At 40.6% G+C, this 21,753-nt stretch overlaps 1 protein-coding gene across 2 annotated transcripts in view; it reads left to right on the top strand.

The window, feature by feature from the left end:
- gfod1 (glucose-fructose oxidoreductase domain containing 1) overlaps positions 1-20,392 on the top strand; it is a 31,641-nt gene extending 11,249 nt beyond the window's left edge. For both annotated transcript variants that reach the window (XM_029457393.1, XM_029457392.1), the window contains 2 exons: positions 13,049-13,242; positions 13,527-20,392. In XM_029457393.1, coding sequence (XP_029313253.1) covers positions 13,049-13,242; positions 13,527-14,267 — 935 coding nt within the window. In that variant the 3' untranslated portion in view covers positions 14,268-20,392. The remainder of the gene's footprint in view (positions 1-13,048; positions 13,243-13,526) is intronic.
- Positions 20,393-21,753: the final 1,361 nt, after the last annotated feature.

Below are 21,753 nucleotides of genomic sequence, written 5' to 3'. Positions count from 1 at the left end.
AGGGAGCAGGAACTTGCATATAGTGCCAGATATGTTTAGTTAATTTGAAAGTAAGTCAGAGCATGCAAACATGTACTTCAAGGAAATTCAACATACAGCACAAGGACAGCATTGCAAACATTTGAATTGACTCCTCATAAATAAACAGTGCAGATATTTTAATGAGAAGCCCAGAAATAAAGCTGAAGTCAGTTCACACGGCAGGGATTCACTAACCTCTGTCACAGTATGATAATGTTCAGATTAGATACACATGGAAAGATGCAAATAGGTGATTTTGCATTCAGCAGAAGGGTTACCGTATTTACTCAGTTATTCAAATCCACACAGGCAGCTACAACCCCAGTGGTTAGTCTTATTATTCTTAGAATGACAGATGTGTCAGTGATGGCTACTACCACTGCACATCTGGATCTCTGAGGAGACTTTAATGAGTTCCCAATGAAGCAGGTCAGACCACACCGATCCTTTTTTTCTGGTGTCTTTAAGGTTGTTCGCTTCACAGTTATTGCACATGGGCTTTCCATTTTTCACCTTGTTTGTCTCCCACCGCAGGAGAGCCGCGCATAAATGAATCATTGTATCGATGCCTTGTCTGCTGTTTGCCAGCCAAACTGAGTTATATCCTCCAAATCAGGCAGGAGACAGCCTGCCAAATCCAATTGTGGCAGAAAATAAATGGCCAAAGAAAAAAGGTATGAGAGGCAGTATTTCATCTCGTCTCGCCGTCTCAAAGGGCAGGAATGTGTCAATAGTTAATGGAGGTTGTCTCGGTTAATTCATGCAACATCGTTGTGGATCTCAGTTTCATGTTAGTGACTCAGAGCCTCGGACTGCAGACCCTTCAGACTGTTATGTGTCATGTCTCAGCAGTCACATTGTAATTGGCCGGTGTTCCCAGCTAACACTGTTTATAGAGACAGGAAACACTGTTTCCCCTTTGCTATGATATGAGTGACCCCAAAGAAAACATTTGACATTTTGTGTGTGAAATTGTGCCACCTGCACCTGCTCTTTGTAAATTTAAACCTACGCACCTACACTTTTTATTGAGTGGAGGTTTACACATCACTGAATTAAAATGGGTTGCACCAAACAAACTAGTCTCAAACATTTAATAATAATGTCAACTGGGAAGGTTTAGTTACTAAATATTATGCTAATAACGTGAGACTAAATAAGTTAGATTAGCATAATTGGATATTTCCCACTTCTCCTAAACAGCATTAATAAACTAACTCTAACACATATTTCTTCATCAATGCAGATATAAGTCAAATGAATGTAATACCTATATTTATAAAGGATTAGCTGTTAATGTAGAGACTGAATTCAAATGGGTTGCACACAAACTAGTTCTTATTTAAAGATTATTCGCTACTAAATATTTAAACCTAGTAACTGGCAGGTGTAACTATTGTGGTTGCTGACTGAAATAACTGACTGAACGAATGTTTACGCAGCATGTTCATGGTTGTTTTTTATAGGATGACGCTACAGATGGTTGCCAGTTAACAAATAACTAAAGTTTTAACTCGTTAATACATTTGAGGTTTTAATGGTGAACATAAGCGGCAAACCTCCGGGTCTGAAACGGGAAGCCAATGCAGAAGTGCCTTAAACCTGCATTATTTGCATTATTTAATGGCCAGCAGGGGGCGACTGCACTGGTTGCAAAAAGAAGTCCGATTGTATAGAAATCTATGAGAAAATGTTTCACATGATTTAATACCTCAGTAAACATTTTCCTAATAAGTGTATGGTCTAGATCAATAGTTTATGTGCATACAGCATAATTTAGAGTCAAATAGATGATAAAGCAACAGTAGCCTATGCATTAGTTACCATGATGTTGTCCGGTTTGGGTGTTGGTACGTGTTTTCGTCTCAGAACTTTAACTCTTTCAGAGTATTTTCAATTTATGAAAGTGAATTGTAACAAATTTGCTCGCCTAAAAATATCTTGTTCAGCGTTCGGTTGTACTTAGCTGCACCCTCTCGTGTCACTTCTGGTTCCAAAAACACTAAATGGTGACGGCCAAATAACCAAACTTCAAAACCGTAGTCCACAAACTAATCTGTGATGTCATGGTGACACTGTCCACTTCTTTTAGACTATGGTTGCATGGCAGCAGTCTTCAGTAGCTTGGCTTTCCTCCTCCATACTGATATTTATCATTAACTATTCTGTCACCAAATTCAATCTGTCCTCCAATTCCCTCAATCTTCTCCTTTCCCTCGGCTCCTCTTTTCCTCTCTTGACCTCGGTGGCAGACAGAGAGCGAGGGATGTCAGGGAGTGTCGTCACCGTGACAACAGTCCAGATTCAAACAAGCATGGTGAGCCTGTCCTCGTCCCCTCCTCCTCTCTCTTGTTACCAAGTTAAAAAGGGAAGTTCATCCGTCACATCCCTCTCCAGAGCAGCCCTGACAGTGAGCTGGATGATAGCGGCGTCTCACTGGCACACAGCTGTTCAGGAGGAGCGTCTTCGCCCTGTGGTGAATGCGACTCTGTGAAGATGTCTCTATCCATTAGTTTGTGTCTGAAATCACTCGGCTGCCCGTGTGCCTCAGGACATTAATGGTTATTAATGAGTGCTCGCTGTCTTTTATTACAACGTCAGCTCATGGTACAAGTGTGTTTTCTCCCCTGCGCGTGTCAGTGTTGGTTCTTTCTTGAGATTCTTCCCAACACCCTAAATCAAAAGATGGAATTCCTCTTTCTTCTTCTTGTGCTCTGTCAGCACATAGTGTGGAGGTAATAAGCTTAAGAGGCAACTGAACAACGATCGTGTGCTGTGAGTCATGTGCCCCTTACAACAGCAGTGTGATGTGTATTAGTGCTAGCAGCTGTGTGTATGGAAAAAAGTGCATTACTTTTAAGTGGCCAGTAACTATTAGCTCTCTGCTGCTCATTAGCATTCCGAGCTTCCTTCTTCCACCTCCTTCATTCAGTCCTCAGCAGCCTCGTCTGGCACAAAGATGCCCTTCATGGCACTGACAGAAGCCCCCAGACAAGAGGGGTCGAGCTCACCTCTTGTTGGTCAATGCCTGACTTTTCCTCATTGGATCAACAGAAACAGTGGCCTCTTTTTATTTATCGCTTCTGAAATGTGATCCATAGAGAAGTGTGGAGAAGATTATGGAATAAGAAGGTGCACGTTTTTAGCCTGGCCCTGTTTTGTCCATGTAACTAGCAAATTTAAATGGATTATAGCAAACTCTATTCAGTTTTTATACTTGTAGACTTTCATACCAGCCAGCTTTATAAGTGGTAAAATTGGAAAATAAAGATACACATTTCTTGGATGAATGTGATTTCTTAGTAGATGCTCTGTAAACAAGATAGATTTACCAACTACTTTTACCCCATGTCAATTTTGCATCCCTGGGGGTGAAGCATCTCATAACTCAGGTCAGTTTTAGAGCTTCAGGCACGCAAAGCTTCCTAAAGTTTACCTGTACACTTTTCTTTTAATATATGGATATATACGATTGATACTCCTTGCTGCGAAATCAAATGTTCTATTATTTACATCCTCCCCTCACTGCTACTTTTAACATAACTTACTGTGGCCAAAACTCTGTCACCAGAACATTAGGAGCAGTTTCTATGGGAAAAAATCACTTACCTATATATTATTAATGAGCGCTGGCAGTCTCAGCGGGTGTTGTTCACTGCAGCTTTCCTCAGACAGGTGAGCAGTCTTGTGGCAAATTGCTCACACATTGCAGGGCTCTATCAATATTTCCCTCTCTTCAAAGCAGCTTGTAATAGTGCTGCAGTATGAATGACATTACATTTTACACAGGGGTCATTTTTAACTTACCGTACCCGATCGTTAGTATGTAAATGAGCTGACCTGCTGTTTGAATCATTATAATTTGGCAACTACTGGACGGTCTTCCTGTTCGACCTATACCTGACGAAGGCTAATAAATACTGTTCCAACAGTAAAATGCAAATTAACAGGGAGGGTCGGAGATGAGTCTTTGTGTGGATGCAGACAGCTCTGTCTTTGGCAGCCATGTTTTATATGTCTCAGATGTTTGTGCTACCATAAGAGCTGTAAGGAGAAGTGTGCTGATTAGGATGCTGTGTGTGTGTGTGAATAGAAAGGAGGGGTAGCAGTTCAGCTTAATTAGACCCGGAGGACCACAGGGGGTGCAGGTGGAGGATTTGCCTTTGCATGAGGTGTATTTAAATATCAGAAGCATGTGTTTATTTTTAGGATATTTGGTGTTTTTGTTGCTTCAATATAAAAGCTATTTTATTAATCTCCATTTTGCAAATTATAGTGCTTGGTGCAGTGTGCCAAATGCTTATTAATGTCCAATGGCAATGTTTCAGCCTATGATAACTGTTCACAGGACACAAATATAAATTGCTAAATACAACTAGTGTCACGGTGGGGAAAAGGTGAGGACCCAAACGCAGAATGCAAGATGATCTTTTAACAAAAGAATACTTTATTACAGGAAAGCTTACAAAATTGCAAAGTAACAAATAAAACCAAAAGTACAGACCAGCGGGTGAGACGAGGAAGCCACGAGGGGAAAACACCATGTAACACTGGGACAGACAGGGATATATACACACAACCACTAAACGAGGGAACGAGACACAGCTGGGAGAGAAAGGCAAATACACAGGTGGAAACTAATCAACAATCACAAAAGGAGGGAAAACACAGAGACCAGAAGTACAACTATACATGACACAAGGGGGAGTGAACACTTCAAAATAAAACAGGATATAGAAAATCACGATCATGACATAGAGGTAAGAGAGTTTTGTCATTTGGGTGAACTAACTCTTAAAAATATCCTGTTTTCATTATCATAGTCTACATGACATTACCATAAACCCTACTGTTAAGCTCATTGGATCTAAGAAACTTTAGGAAGTTGTTCCTGAATCATTCCTACAATTGTCCCTTCCTGAAATCCATCAGCAGTTTGTGGAGAAAGTGGATCTGGGAAGAGTCACACATGAATGTTTTGACAGCTTCTCCAGCCTGACTCACTGCAGTCACTATCAGCGTGTCTGTGCGGAAGTAGTGGCCTTCACAGTGTACGTCCATCATTAACATGATGCTTTCAGTGCACGCATCAGTAACAACGTTGGCCAGAAGTCACTCCTTTGGTTATTATTCACCTCCACAGTAGCCTGGTGAAGGGGTTAATGGCAGCACTTAAACACATTTAGGAATGCTAAACTCTTTGCAACTCAAGGGCATTAGCTAAAGGGGAAAGCCAGCTGAGTGAGACTAATGCTTGTCATCGTTCATAGTTCTGCGGAGCACTAATGGACCTGAAGGAAGCAACACAGACAATACAGACCCTTAAATGCAATCTGCAGTTGTTTCATCATTCCTATCAGTGTGTTAGATGTAGTCCGTTGTGTTGCTTTTTCTGCCAAAGACTGTATTGCATGATTACTGCTATATTTGATCAGAAGGAAAAACACAATACCACCAAAACCCATCTGTGTCATAGCTCGTGAGTAGAGCTGAACTATTTATGGAAAATATCTAACTGTGATTGTTCTGATAAATATTGTGATTGTGATTGAAATTGCAAGTATTTCTGTAAATTCAATTTCGAGGCCTGTTTGTAGTCAAATTATGACATGACGCATTGGCGCATATTTATTTATTAAGTTAGTTTTAAAACCGCGAGTCTTGTGATTTAAACATTTCACTTATTCAAATTGCGTTGCAGATATGAAATATAAAAATCATTCAGTGCTTCTCGTAAACGGCTTGTTTTTAGATTAGTCAAAGTTCCAACTGAATTTAAATTGCATTTTTAGCCTGCTACAGCACACATACATATCTGCTCTGCTAATCACTTCTCCTGTGTTTTCCTTCAACTTTTCTCCAAATCAGAAACCAACTCTCCCCCACACAAATAAAAACTCATTAAATCCCATTAAACCAAAGCAGAATACAAACTCCGGTCTTATACATAGATTGACTGAGCGTCCCTGCGTAACACCAGAGGGCTGTGGGTTTGCCTTTTGCTTCATCTGCAGGAGAAAGCCAAACATCACTGTGTTCATCCATCACCGCTATAAAGGTTGCTATTTACATGCTAATTTTTAGACTGGGAACGCATGCCAGTCACACAAAGTAGTCAGCGGGAAGCTTGTTTCCTCTGATTTACATCCACCAAGAGAGCTATATGCTGACGAGAATGTATAGCTCTTCAAGTCTCTTTGTCCCAGCCCTCCTCTCTTTGTAATTGCTTTAAGCTAAATTTAATCTGGGATAATCAGCAGAAAGCTGAGACTGGCCTGTATCTCCTATACTGAAGCCAGTGTATACACTGCTTTTATGACCAGTGTTTTTCTAAATATAAAACCATATCTATAATATCCTAAATGTTGTTGAGATTTTTCTTAGACACAGTCTTTGAGCTTCACTTTTTAATTTTTTTACCAAGCAGACCACACAGAGCAGGCCCATTCTGCATTACAAGGATGAGTCAGTAGTATTTCTTTGAACATTTGAAAATGTCTTGCTTGGTTACATCCTTACTGCGTGTGTGTTTGTGTGTGTCTTTGCGATTTGCAGAGCCTTTTCCACCTCCACAGGCTTAATAGACAAAACTAATTATTTTTCCTTTGCTTCGTGGTGGAGGATGCTTTGTTTTATTTTTTTAGGCCCACTCGCTTCCCTTTGTCTGATTGCTGTCACACACAGTATTACACACTTTTCAGCATACACACACACACACACACACACACACACACACACACACACACACACACACACACACACACACACACTCGCTAGAGAACCACAGACTGTTTTTCCAAAGCAGACAGGCAAACAGTTGAGTGACTGAATGCACAGTTATAAACTTTTCAAATGTGTTAGCAAACAGTTGCCCATTAACACATCCAGCATTTATGGAGCAACACTAGCATTCATTTGGAGTCGTGTCTGTGTCCACCTGATGAATATTGTCCAATAGTCAAAAATATTTAAATGTTCCACAATGAGCACCAGCAAGTTGCTAACTGCGCCTCTCTGCTGTTTGGGGCTGGGCAGGAAGTGTACAGTGACCCGAAAAAAAGAGGGTTGATGAGTGACCAAGTGACCAAAAGGCTGTAAAAATCAAATCAAATCAAGATGCTAAAAGATGCTAAAAGATGCTGAAAGAAGCTGAAAGATGCTGAAAGATGCTAAAAGATGCTGAAAGAAGCTGAAAGATGCTAAAAGATGCTGACAGAAGCTAAAAGATGCTAAAAGATGCTGAAAGATGATGAAAGATGCTAAAAGATGCTGAAAGAAGCTGAAAGATGCTAAAAGATGCTGACAGAAGCTAAAAGATGCTAAACAATGCTGAAAGATGCTGGAAAATGCTGAAAGAAGCTGAAATATGCTGAAAGAAGCTGAACGATGCTAAACAATGCTGAAAGATGCTGAAAGATGCTAAAAGATGCTGAAAGAAGCTAAAAGATGCTGAAAGAAGCTAAAAGATGCTGAAAGAAGCTAAAGATGCTGAAAGAAGCTAAAAGATGCTAAACAATGCTGAAAAATGCTGAAAGAAGCTGAAAGATGCTAAACAATGCTTAAATAAGCTGAAAGATGCTGAAAGATACTAAAAGATGCTGAAAGAAGCTAAAAGATGCTAAACAATGCTAAACAATGCTGAAAGATGCTGAAAGATGCTGAAAGATGCTAAAAGATGCTGAAAGATGCTAAAAGATGCTGAAAGAAGCTGAAAGATGGTAAACAATGCTTAAAGAAACTAAACGATGCTAAAAGATGCTGAAAAAAGCTAAAAGATGCTAAACAATGCTGAAAGATGCTAAAAGATGCTAAAAGATGCTAAAAGATGCTGAAAGAAGCTGAAAGATGCTCAATGCTGCAAGTAAATTTGTGGATTTAAAAAAAAGAAAATATCTTAATCATTTAGTCTAAAAATGTTGAGAAATAATTGCCAGGGCAAGTCCTCCTAGCAAAATCAATGTCTTCAAATAAAATTTTTCGTAAGTCCAAAACTCCAAAAGGTTTTCATTTATATTATGAAACACTGAAAAACATGCAAATCTTTACATCTAAGACACTGGAAACAGAAAATGTTTGGTATTATTCAATACTAAGAAATTACTGAAATGATTAAGTCCCTGTCAAAGCTGTGATTGATTAATTTTCTGTTGATCAACTAATCGTCATTTCAGTTCTCAATTCAACAATTCTGATACTTAAGTACTTAAAGGTGCTGTGAACATCACAAACATACACTCCATAGACTCCCTAACATCCTTGTACTTCAACACAATGTGATGCTATTCAATACTGCATGTAAATCATGAATGTCGTGCTGACAGTGTCTCTCAGGTTCAACACAAATCCTTTTCATCAGTATGTAGGAATCTAAAAAAACTCCTCCTGACCCTCGCTCTGCAGCAGCACATGCACGGCCCAGCGTGGCAGATGGCTATCACTCCCGACTGGTTCCCCTGGCTTTTTTATATTTATGGCTGCCTTATGCGGAGGGCCTATTGTGTAGTCATGATGAAGCATTCAGCATCCTTCTTAATCCACCTAATTTTCCTCTGTGGTGATTTCCAGCTGTTGCTTACTGGGGCGCGTTGCCGATGGATTTCACTTCATTTTAGCACGGACGCACATGAGCTTTTATGCAGCTGTGGACATTTGTGAAGGGGGGAGGAGGTGTTTGTTTGAGTCCTTAAAAAATTATGTTTTGTTTCTTTAAGGCCCTCTGTTTCAGGTGCCATGTCAAGTATACTATATCACAGTTGCCATACGTGATCAAATGTAGCAATAACAAGTAATTACATGCTACACAAGTCAGCTTTGCTGTCAGCCTCGCCTTCACTTACACTCGACCTCACCTTCCTGCACAGTCGCCACTTCCAGCCTTTCCTTCCTCAGCAAATTCTGCTCCTGCGCACGACCACTGGAGGTGTGAACGCACAAAATGTCATACAATGATGATGTAAAAAGCTCTATTTTGCTCCTTTTGAGTCCATGCCCTGTGTGTGTGTGTTTTGCAGTGAATATTGGCGTTCAGTAGAATACACTGGAGCCGTGCAGCGCGGCCCACATGATGTGTGTGGCAGCGAGCCGAGAGGAGCGTTGGACTAGAGAGAGTTGGCCTTCAGTCGTAATGATGCAGCTGCTCTCTCTCCTGGCCTTTCTTTTTCTCTGCATGTCTCTCGCTCTCCCTGTCTCCGTTCCTTCCCTTTCCTTAAACAGTAGTCGTAAGAGATTAGAGGGGGAACAAAAATAGCTCCCCTCTCAGATTCTCTCATTCGCACATTAAAGGCACCCGAAGGCAAGCAGGCTGCCACTATTCACCGCTGTTCACCCTTCTTCTCATCTTAGAAAGCAGAGAGTGGTGTATATGAACTGTGGTCGGGGTGAATGTGATGTCCTGCATGCTACATAGGATACCTCATGCTTGCAGTTTTCCTTCTTCTCTACCATATACAAAGCACCATATTCAATAAGGAGTTTATAGTGATCTTTTTCTGGCTTCTTTCGTTTTTATAATTGTGTCCATTTTACCATTGTAACCTCAACATTAGCCTGTAATACTTGCATAATATCTCTGTCTCTCACGCCGTCTATAAACTCTTGGTTAGATGCTTGTATGTCCCGTACATGAATTATTGATGTTGAGGGACTGAGCTGCTGTGCTGGAGGTTTTCTGCTCCATTACTGCTCCCCCTCTGGGTCAGGAACTTTACCTGTCAGTCGAGCTCCACTTCGCTCCGGCTATCACAGACTTACTGTGGCTATTTCCCCATCCCCAGACCCAAGTGGCTTACTGTATAGCGATATCTGTTAACACTGGTCTAAACAACACAAGTGTAGTTACTCAGGCATGAAGCTTTTAATGATTTCTGGGAAATCAACCTTATGTCTTGATATCTAGGTAAAACAATCTGGCTGTTTAGTACGAACATCTGCTAACAAACTCTGTTAGAACACATGATGGCAGATTTATTATAGTTCATAATTAATAACTAAAACTATGACTAAATGTGTTTTTCAACAAACCCATTACTAAGACGAGGCGATGATAAAAAAAACTGTTTTCTAACAATATAAATTACATTAAAATAGTTACGATCTTCTTCGACTAAAAGTCTGGCCATTTTATTCTTATCTTAGTCAACTAAAACTTAATTTAAAAAAACTACTATGCTGCTGCCTATCTTGGCCAGGACGCTCTTGAAAAAGATATTTTTAAACTCAATGAGACCTATCCTGGTAAAATAAAGGTTATAAATAAATGCCATCCTGTCTCTTAAAGCATTTTCCACAAAGAATTGATGCTCACTTTCACATTCTATTTTTTCCCTCTTTTCCCCCCCTGTCGTCTCATGGTTCACTCTCCTCTTTTTGCCCTATTTCCTTTTAATCTCATCCCTCTGTTCTCCCCTCTCCTCTCTGCTGTGGTCAACAAAATGTTTCGTCCAATGTCATTGTATCTCCCAAGTGTTGGTTTAATGCAGTAGCTGCTGTGATTGTACCTCATGCTCAGAGGTGCATCCATAATCCATAATCTATTGGACACATGCACACACAATGCATCCTCTCACCGTCTGAGACATGCTGTTTCTGAGCAGCTCTGATGACTCAACAGGCTGACCTGTCTAAGCTGCCTCGACCTTTCAGAGTATTGTACGTGAGGAGCGGAAGGTCATTGTTGATATGAAGAGGAGCTGTTCTTATCTCTGTAGGTCAGTCAATACCGTCAGGAGTAGGAATGACTGCATAAAAAGCCTTGAGTTGGCTTTAGTGTTACATAGTTCCTGAAATGTATATGTATTTTGGCCAAATCAAGAGAGAATCACTGTGGGAGAGATAAATCTGCCTTTAGGCATTTTAGTAGCCAGCCAAGCTATTGTTCTGTAAAGAAATTGGGCTCAACATGAGTGTCAAAAAGAATCACTCAAGAGCATTTAGCATTTACCCAGAAGGGCCTCACCCTGGACACAAGCGTCAGCTAAATAAGATGTAATTTAACAATGCACCTTCCTAGTATCTGTTTGTGTGTGTTCCTGCCAAAAAGAAGGGGACGGGGGGTACACTGTCGTCACTTGGCTTTGTGTGTCTGCAGGGGTTGGGTGGAGGGTGGTGCTCCCATGGCGCTCCTCAGAACTGGGTCAGAGGGATTAATTTCCTGGCCTGGTTGATTCAAGCTAATGGCAGATTAGCATGGAAAGTTTCACTTTCAAAACAGCCCCTCCACCATCAACCCCTCAGCCAGGACTGGAAGTGAAGCGACATGCTGCTTTTCACACCCCGGGGGCCCCAGGAATGTGTGTGTAGAGGGATGCTGCCCCTATTTTGTGTATACATATGCTCTGACTCTCCGCTGACCATGTGGGGTCATCGCAGTTAGAGGTCATTATGAGCTGGCTGTGGCCACGAGAATATTTAGATGTATCGTTGGTCAAAGATAAATCCTTTAGATGTAGTAATGGTCTGACACAGCTGAGAGGTTTGGCCAACCGATATTGTTCTATTCAATCCAGTGTTTTCAGACTTCACTTACATGACTATGTAACGGAAATCTATAAATACACCCCTGCTTAATTCAGTACATTCATTATTTTTTCTGCTACAGCCTCATTTCACAAACCAAAAAGTTATTCTTCATCCCTGAAACCTGTCAGCGCATATCCGCTCTCCTAAGCTTTTCATTGGAAAACATTCAGACGGTCTGCATTGGGCAAGGTCCAACAGGGCTAGGCGAATGTTAGCTAATGTTAGCATGTTGTAGATATTGCTGTATATCGCACTCACTGCGTCAGTTAGCTGAATTTATGACTTTTCTCTACTTATGCTACTATTACATTGCATTTTAGCCTTTTCCTGTCACTGTAATAATAACTAACACATATTTGCAAATTGCTTATTGTACTGCTTCCTTTTGAAGATTCTAAGAATTGCTGAAATTGGGAAACATTGATGGGTATTTTTCTGTATTTTCTGACAATCTAGTTCTTGGATGATTAATCAGTTAATTTAAAGACTAATCAACAAATGAATCAGTAATGAAAAGAATTGCTAGTTGCAAACCTTATCCTAAGGAACAGACTATGCTCCTGGGAAATTGAAGGGTTAAGTTCAAATCCAGTTAATGATGTATTTTGTATGCCATTCACTGGCTCCCGTCTGTCTCCTTCCAGTCGACTGTCCAGTAAAAAGGAATAACAAAAAAGACTGTATGTTTCTGTGTTTGGGTGTTGCTGGCACAATTGGACCTTGTAATGTGCTGTAAGTGATTTTAATTAGGTTTCATACAGTGTCTACACTACAGGGTCTTTATCTCCTCCCTTCTCCATCTATTCTGCACCTTCTGTGCTTGTCTTTTTATCAATCTTCTATCCCCTCCGGTAATACCAGCAAAGCCTGTCTGAAGCTCGCCGAGCACCATACACCGCACAGTTAACTGTTATTTCTTTTATGTCTGCCAAAGTTAAAGCCCTTCTAAATTGCATTCAGGGATCCAGAGTGTGTCCTATCAAGATTTAACATTTTGACTATTGTTTTATGGTTCTGTATTTTGATTGTGGAAATAGGTTTGAATGTTATTAATCTGCTAATTATAGCAGGATAGCGGTACAATCAATTAGGAGTCTCACTAATATTGTATTACTCTAATCCGAAAGGGTTTAGAGCATGTTAGCCTGTGGACGTTAAAGTACATATTGTATATTTTGTGTCTTTTCGTAAGAATCATAAAGACCCCATGAAAAGCCCAGAAGGTTTAGGAATTCTTGAGTCAGCTACTCTGGGAGTTTCCACATTTTGCAGCTCTGCATTGTTTCTTCAGTGGATGTTTTCATGCTCAAGAGGATATTATGTCTGCTTGTGTGAAGCTAAGTCTGACCACATTACCTCTCTCTCTCTTCCTCTCTTGTTCCCTACCTCCTCATTCCTCTCAACATTGAAAGTATAGAAGAAAACAGTACTGTCAAAACAATGAAATTCGACATCAAAACAGAAGAGCCCACTTGGCTCATGACTAACTGTCTCTTCTCTCTTTTATAAGGTATTGGAAAGAATGTCATCTGCGACCGTACAGCAACGCCTCTGGATGCCTTCCGAATGATGTCAGCGGCCCAGTACTACCCCAAGTTGCTGAGCATTATGGGAAATGTGTTACGTTTCTTGCCCGCCTTTGTTCGAATGAAGGAGCTGTTAGAAGAGGGGTATGTCGGGGAGCTTCTGGTCTGTGAGGCCCAGGTATGAAAAAAACTAAGAATGCTTCTTTTTTTCAGTTGCCTTCTTGCCATTTATGATAATGACTACAATGTGTTCTCTTGAGGTTAGATTGAGTTAACGCCCACAGAACTGGCAAGGAATCAGTGTCTTGCTCAAAGTCACTTTAGCATTATGGGTACTTTCTGAAGATTTGACCTCAGATAGCACCCTAACTATTGAATCTTTGTTCAATAGTTCTTTGTTGTCCTGATCACATTCAAGTGAAGAAAGACCTAATACGGTATCAAATCCTTTGTGTCCTAAAGGTCCACAGCGGTAGTCTCCTGGGGAAGAAATACAACTGGAGCTGTGATGACCTGATGGGAGGCGGTGGTCTGCATTCGGTGGGCAGTTACATCATCGACTTGCTCACGTTTCTGACCGGTCAGCGCGCATCAAAGGTCCACGGCTTCCTCAAGACCTTCGTCAAACAAACGGATCACATCCGGGGCATCCGTCAAATCACCAGCGACGACTTCTGCACGTTCCAAATGGCACTGGAGGGGGGCGCCTGCTGCACCGTCACGCTCAACTTCAACGTACCCGGAGAGTTTCGGCAGGAGGTGATCGTCGTGGGTACGGTTGGAAGGTTAACGGTCACGGGAACCGACCTGTACGGACAGAAGAACAGCGGGGGAGGAGTAGACGGTGGTGGTCCTGAACTCCTGCTCAAAGACAATACGCCTCTTGAGAATGCTTCCTTACCGGAGAAGGCCTTCATTGATATTCCGTCGCCGTATCTCACCGGAACAATCCGCATGATCCAGGCTGTGCGGGAGGCCTTTCAGGACCAGGATGACAGGCGGACATGGGACGGGAGGCCTCTGACGATGGCCGCTACATTTGAGGATTGTCTTTATGCTCTTTGCGTGGTGGATACCATCAAGAAATCCAACCAGTGTGGAGAGTGGCAGAACATTGTGGTGATGACAGAGGAACCAGAGATTAGCCCAGCCTATTTGATAAGCGAGGCCATGCGACGGAGTAGGATGTCACTCTACTGTTAGCATTCGGCTTATGGGCTGACCCCTTTATAAGGGCTGAACGCCTGTGTTAACCTTAGCTGGAGGTGGCACCGAAAAAGGCCTAAGTGTTGTTGGAACTTTATTCATAAATCTTCCAAGTTCAGTTCTTAAAATCACCCGTTCATTTTAATACTGTCAATTCTGTATTGCTACTGTTACAGGCAGAGAGGTTACACCGATATGATACAGAGAGTTATGGTTTCCTGATACCTTATCTTGGCAGTAAAAGAAAAGCAATGTAATCAATAATCAAACCTTTATTTATAAGGAAGCCTTTTCTGTTTTCCCTTTTGACAGAAGACTTGAGTCCTTCCGGAGAGACGTACTTGTAAATCAAACACATACATACAACAAAAAGATATAGCTTGACATTGGAGGCAGATCAGGGAGTGAAACAAATGCTACTGTGTTCCGCTTGACCATAAGGGTAGTGCGCCTCTCATCCCTGCTTCTCTTCTATATGACTGGGAAGACAACACCTTACACTGTGGGTCCAAAAGGTGGACAGCCAAGGAAGAACGATTGTCCTCTCAGTTAAAACTGTGTTGCTGTATTGTTGCTTTAGTCTGAAGTACTTGCTAGTTTTACCAAGTGAATGTTTTAAAAATAATAATCAGTGTGCTTGATAGCCTCAGTCTGCTTTGTATGCTTCGTCTGTGCGTGTGAAAACAGGAGTGAAAAGAAATCAATAGTTTGGCTGGCTGGTTTTTCAGAGGGGGTTTACCTTCTGGTTTATGTATGCAATATATCCAGGCTGTAGTCTGCAGCAGAAACACTTAATCTTCCACAGAGAGTAAAGGGATAAAATACACTATGGTATGCCTTTATGCAGTTACAGTAGCCTGTGTATCAGTTTGCGAGTCCTGTATGAGTGGCCAGTGCAGTGACACTTGATGTTCTTCTTATTTATTTCATGCGTTTTCTATTGTGATTAAGCATGGCCATGAAATACACTGAATTCTGTGTGGTGTGTGCATATCTATACTGAGCCTTAAGTGTGCATATTAATACAGTCTTGCACTAATTTGCGAGTAAATGCTGAGCAATATGGAGGGGTTTATCCCAATATTGCAGTGTTTTGGGTCACACTTGCATAAAGCTACCGAGATTTAGCATTAAGCAGCTTCTTTAGCATGTGCACAGTGAAATGCAGGTTTGTCAGTATGCATCATGCATCAGTATGCAAGTTTGGATCCACACCTACAGTAAGACTGGAAACATTTCTTTCAGTTTCTGTTAGAGGTGTTAATGTAAAGGCTGGTGTTACTCTATGTTCCCATGAACATGTTCCCCTGTGGTTCTGCGCCCCAAGCCCTTTGATTCTTATTGAAGATTTAAACAGATGACTATGTTTATTTTCTAAGGTGTCACTCGTAGTAATGACCCCCAGTGACTCTTCAGTTCCCCTCAACTCTAAGTAGCGTTTCTGCATATTTCAGCTCAATGTTTTGTTTTTTATGGCCCACAACTGCTGCTTTGGTTCACTCTCACTGCTCTCATCAACCTTGTTTTGAGCACCAAAAGGTCTGATACACCCGCAGTACACTACTTTACAGCACAATAGACAGTCACAAATATATAATATCATTTTAAAAAAGACAGCTGGGCATTTTTAGCTCATGTTACCCACACAGGAGTGATTTGAGCATTTCTTGGGGACTTTTTTAAGATTTTGAGAAAATACACATTTGGTTCCCTAGTAAGAAACTATAGAATATATTAGTAAAGAGACCCGAAGAAGAAGAGCTAGAATTAGAATGAAAGGAGGGATTTGACACAAGTGTCACAGTTTTTTAATCAAATTGTGATTTCAATTCAAAGGGATGTTCAATGAAATGTTGTGATGCATACAAAATCCCACCTGACACTCAGTGTTTAGATCATTTTTGCCACTAATATATCCGTGGCAGAAAATCTACTTGTTGTGTTTTACTACACGTCAGTCACAGGAGAAAGCTAAAACAAACCATGAGAAAGTATTCGCAAATCCAGTTTGAGGAAGAACAGCACCGACCTACAAGCCAAAACATTGATTTTGTTTTTATGCATCTCTGTTCCCCCGTGTGGTTTCAAGTTCTTAAACACTGCTAAAATAATATGTTTGTAACGACTACTGAAAATGTACATATGAAAATATTATAAAGTAACAATATGCGTTTGTCTAAAGAAATAAACACGTACTGTATGTATTTTATTTGTAAAAACCAAGGAACTGGAAGATGTTTCGATGAGTGTTAAGGTATTTATTCTTTGTTTTTGCTGTTGAAGATTTGTGGACTGACCTGCGGTGTATTTGGGATAATAACAGCAGACTGAGGCCTTGGATCATTCAGCTTCTTATCCCCATCTATAAACTATTGACCAAAATACTCTTTTTTGAACACTGTTATAAAAAGCTTTAGGTTTGCTCTTAAGATGCATCATAAATCATCGCAGCCGTAATCAAACATAACTACACTGTGACAGTGATATGGTATCTAACGGTAATGACCCCTGTTATTGTTTACCGTGTTGATCGAATGTGTCACATCATGGTTTGCTGAGGTCAGGACACATTACAACTCATGCTGGGGTGCGCAAAGCCGCACATTTCTTTGTAAACACTTACTGAAGTTACACATTTAAGGAAAAGAACCTAGTAAGCTCTGAGTCCAACACTGATAAGCTATCACTCTTTGAGATAACTCAAGTTATATTATTGCAAACTAAGCGCCTTATAAAATCTGCATGTAGACTTTCCCCCTTTGTCTGATAACAGTTTTCAAAATATTAATGATTTAAACCTTGACACTCCAATTCCCTCTTATTATTTAATCATGATTGTTTTCTCTCTGTTGTTTTATGATAAGCAGTATGATCTACCTAAAGATGTCTGAATTAATGTCATGATTTTAACTTGAATTAATGTCTAAGCAACCTCATTCAGAGGGCACTATGCAGACGCTGGATAGAAAGGCACTGTATGTAGAAAAAAGAAAGAAGAATTGATCCAGGATCCAAATCACAGTTCCTAGATGTGATCATCACATGGTTGTTTTCTTTCCCGCATCAGGCCCGTAAACATATTTCATTACTGTGTGATTTATGGCTCTGTGCTGGAATAGCCTCGGCTGATGTCTTAGTCTGATTTGGATGTAAGTTATCTCCCACTGGTTAACTGATCGATGTGTACAGGGAATCTTAGGTCAAAGGCCGGAGTTGACAAGCAGATAGTTAGATGGTTGTGTCATGATTCCCCCTTTAACCCTAGGAATGGTTTAGTCCATTGGTAATCATAGCCTTTAGGGTTACCGGGTTACACATAACAATGGAAGGTTAGGTGTTTCTGGCAGTGTCACCACTAGGATCCATTTTATGGCATAGCTATTAGTATTTATTAGTAATACTTCTTATGCAGGTACTCATTTCTAAATACATTCCTAAAGGTTTCCTGGAAAGCTTTATGTAATTTGGTCCTTATTACAGTTAAAACACAGACTGTTATTTCAGTAAATTCAATTTGCTGGGTTTATTATTGGTTTCCAGAATTTCCAGATTGTTAATCATTCACTTGAAAATGTAATCTTCATATAATTGTATGTTTGTCTGTAGACCCATTTTACATGCTTGCATGGTCATGGTCGCTTAGAATTTGGAGTATAAGTGTACCGCTTTCCCTATAATTAGTAGAAAATCATTCAGTTATTTCTAGGAAACAGTTGGAAATAATAGGAATTTACCTACCTATGAAATAAAGTGTTACCTTTTGATTATATTTGAAAACTTAAATAGAAAACCTAAATAGAGATGCAGCCATGACACAAGTCCCTGTTCAGAATACTTGATGCACCAGTTTTATTTTTTTAAATGTTGCAGGGTAAATGCAGAAGAGTATGTTTGATGGTCTCAAATGGTTTTCCCAGTGATAAAACTGTTCTTGTTATCTCCTAATCCACCATCTGTGTTTGGCCCTTGGCGACATGGTTTACAGTGTTTCATTACCCAGACCTGCGCAGGTTTTGGTGTCTGTGTGCAAGGATCCTCTCACAATAGACCCAGTATGTTTAAATCAGCTTTGGTCTCATGCTAAATTAAAATAACTGTATTTAGCCTCACATGGGTGAAAAGATCAACAGGGACTCATAACATTAGCTTAACTAGACCAGAATTATTTCAAGTGTCAGAAATGTGGATTTACTCTCAGTTTGTGTAATTATGCTTGCTGGAGGTTTATCCACGTCCATACAGACCCATTCTCCTCCTTGGAGATGCAATTAAACTGCTCAACAGACACATCCTCAGCCAGCTACCCATGTAGTGTGATAAATGTGTTGTCAGCATCTGCTTCAAATTAGGATCATCACAAGAGCTTTTCATTTCAGCAGACACCTGGCAGAATATTTAAACACAAAAAGTGCAGGAATTTAATTTACCCTTTCCTTGGTGTCATTATGACGCTGACAATGATAGTGATGCAATATTCTCACATCACAACCTTTAATATGTATAACCCTTTACTGCTTATTTGTGAACCAACCCCAGCTATGCATAGATTCAGACATTCAACGCTGCATGGAGGTGCAATGGGCAGCAGTCTGAAACAAGGCAAGGCAGGATTCTGAAGCGTTGAATATTTAATGAGCGGAAATTCCAATTAGCTGATACAGTACAGTATGAGGATTTCATACATTTTAAATTCATACTTTGACTGTTTTTCTTCTGTTTTCCTTTAAATGTTGAATCATGTTCAGACATCAAATTGTTGTTGATATTATGCTGTATGCAAAAGAGAACAGTTGACAGTGATGCTCATGTTTCCCATAATACAAATGTCGTGCTTTATGGACTCAGTTTTTTTTAAACTATTGCTGCTTGTGGCCTGTTAAGGATGAAGCGGCTATAGAAAAAGACATTGCAGAAAAGGAAAAAGAACCCCAACTTTGCACTCGGACTGCCTTGTCAGTCAGTCTTGGATATGAATTGCCTGTTCTTGCTTTGCCAGCATTCACAAACTGTTCAGGAAAGGCTTCCCCTTACTGAGGGAGAGAAGGGTGGAGGAGGTGGGATGGGCTGAAAATTGTTCATTTTGGAGACGAACATCCTCAAAGAGGCGCTTCTTCTGCCCTTGGAGACCGTTACTTAGCAACGTTGCCAAAACTAGGCGCTGTATTTTTCCCCTCACACAGTAACACACTACCCTCACTCCTCTATGTCTACACCCCTCTTTCTTTCACACATTCTTCCTCCATTTCTTCCCCTCTTTCTCTGACTGACTGGTTAAAGGGTGAACTCTTAACATGGTTTACAATCAGTGTTGAGAAAAGGTAACGGTTTACAAACCGCTGTTCATTGACTGGCGTTTCACGTTTCTCACGGGGTTGTAACCCTCGTGATCAGTTTTTCTCTCTATCTCTCTCTCACTCTTTTTCTTTCTATTGTGAGTCAGGTTGAAGCCTGGAGGAAAAGCTCACTGGTGCTTCCTCAGACCTTCCCCCAAAAAAACATTTACTCTCCTCTTCACATACTAGCCAGGACAGGAGTAACCAAGGCAACGCCTTTAATAAAAACTAATAATACAGGTTGTGGATGCCTTTCCTCAGCTGGTTTATGAATGATGACTCCTGCCATGTCCTGCTGTACCCTCAAAATGTATATCCATCTTGATACTGTATTGTGCGACTATATCCAATATTTATTGTTATGTATGTATATTGTGGACGCATGGACCTCTGTACATACTGCAATTTGAACTCTCAAACGCATATTTATGGGTCTTAATCTAGAGAATGTACTTACTGTAGGAATTATTTATATTTTCTATTTGTTAAGGACAATACGCCATTGTTAGGAGGTCTCTCTGTGTCACAGAAATCCCTCTGAGTTCTCTGCGTGCTGTAAAGTGTGACGGTGCACTCCTGTTAAATCACCCCCCCCCCCTCTTTCTTTTTTGATTTACTATGTGACTCCTGCCTCAGTGTTTTACTGTCTCATCTCCCTGCACCGGTGTTCGACATTGATTGAATGTATGTGGATGAGGATGTGTGTGTGTTTCTCCAACACGGTTTACGGCTTCAGAACTTGTCTAATGCTGCAGTTTCTATGGAATAAAAAAATATGTACATCCATAATGACTCTAATTTCATTTTCTTATTTAGCATCTTTTGATTCCATAATTGATGTGGTGCATGTGGTTTTAATAAAGAAGAAAAAAAAAACCTATATCTCAGAGATTTTTTGTTACATGTTATTAAAGTAATATTGTGAGGATATACTGGAGTCCGTCAGCTTCTCCTTGCCTGCAGACAACATATGGAAAGCTTCTGCTGACCCCTGCTGGCTGCCGAAGATGCTACACATGATATCTTTCTACTGCAGGGGTCACTAACTGGCGGACCGCGGTCCGAGTCCGGACCCAGACGCCGACCTATCCGGTCCCGGAGCTATAATCAATAAATTATTAAGGGATTTTCAATTTTGACGGGGCGCTTACTATTTTAACCTGCGCAGCTTTTTTCGTTTTTACGGCACTGGTTTAGCGGTTCAGGAAACTCACAGACCAATTGCATGCGAGTTAAGCATCCCACGTGATGCTACTCAGCCAATCAAATCTGTGCATTCCAGGCGGCAAACATTGCGACTCTGAATACAGACAGATGAGAGGCGAGTGACAGACAGAAAGACGAGTTAACGATACAGGGAGAGAAGACGGAGAAAGGGAGAGAAACACGGAAGAATAGACGAGTGAGCGGCAGACAGGGAGAGAATAATAACTACTCATGGCGCTCTCCAAGAAGAGAAAAGTCAACAGAGCTTTCAACCCAGAATGGACAGACTCATTCGTTCATCCTTCCCACTGGAGCACAACACCAGCGTCTCATATGCTCAGAGACCGTGGTGCTCATTAAAAGTGGTGATGTGAAACGCCACTATGAGGCAAAGCACAACGTTTTTGACCAAACATACCCACTCAAGTCTGAACTGAGGGCACAGAAAATAAGCAGGCTCTTGATTTGCGACAAAACAAAGCAAATAGGCCACCTGTCAGCATCATCAGCCACAGAGAACAGTTTAACCCAGGATGTGCTAGCCTGGGTTAAACTGTTCAATTGTTAAAATGTGTTGAGACAGAACAGTTAAAGAAAAAGGAAAACTCAAGCTGCTGCTACACTTTATTTTATTTTTCTAAAATGAAGCACTTTATTTTAAGATGCACAATTTTTCAAAAGCTATTTTATTTATTTTCTCAATTTTATTTTTAAATGCAGCCCGAGAAGAACACTATACATATCTACAGTATTATATATATCTGTATAGTTCAATGTTAAGTGACAATAAATATTGTCTAAATGTTTTTAAATTGTACTTTCTTTATTAGATTTGACAGTCAGTTGTTGATGACGTGCAGACGTTGATACAGCTACTAGGCTACTTCAATATATATCACACTAATTCATAACGCACATTAGACATTATGATGCTCCGGACCTTT

This window comes from Cottoperca gobio, chromosome 20 (assembly GCF_900634415.1).
Source record: "Cottoperca gobio chromosome 20, fCotGob3.1, whole genome shotgun sequence".
Taxonomy (NCBI): Eukaryota; Metazoa; Chordata; class Actinopteri; order Perciformes; family Bovichtidae; genus Cottoperca; species Cottoperca gobio.
Note: the sequence above shows the minus strand (reverse complement) of the source record. Positions and strands in the feature narration are given on the sequence as shown.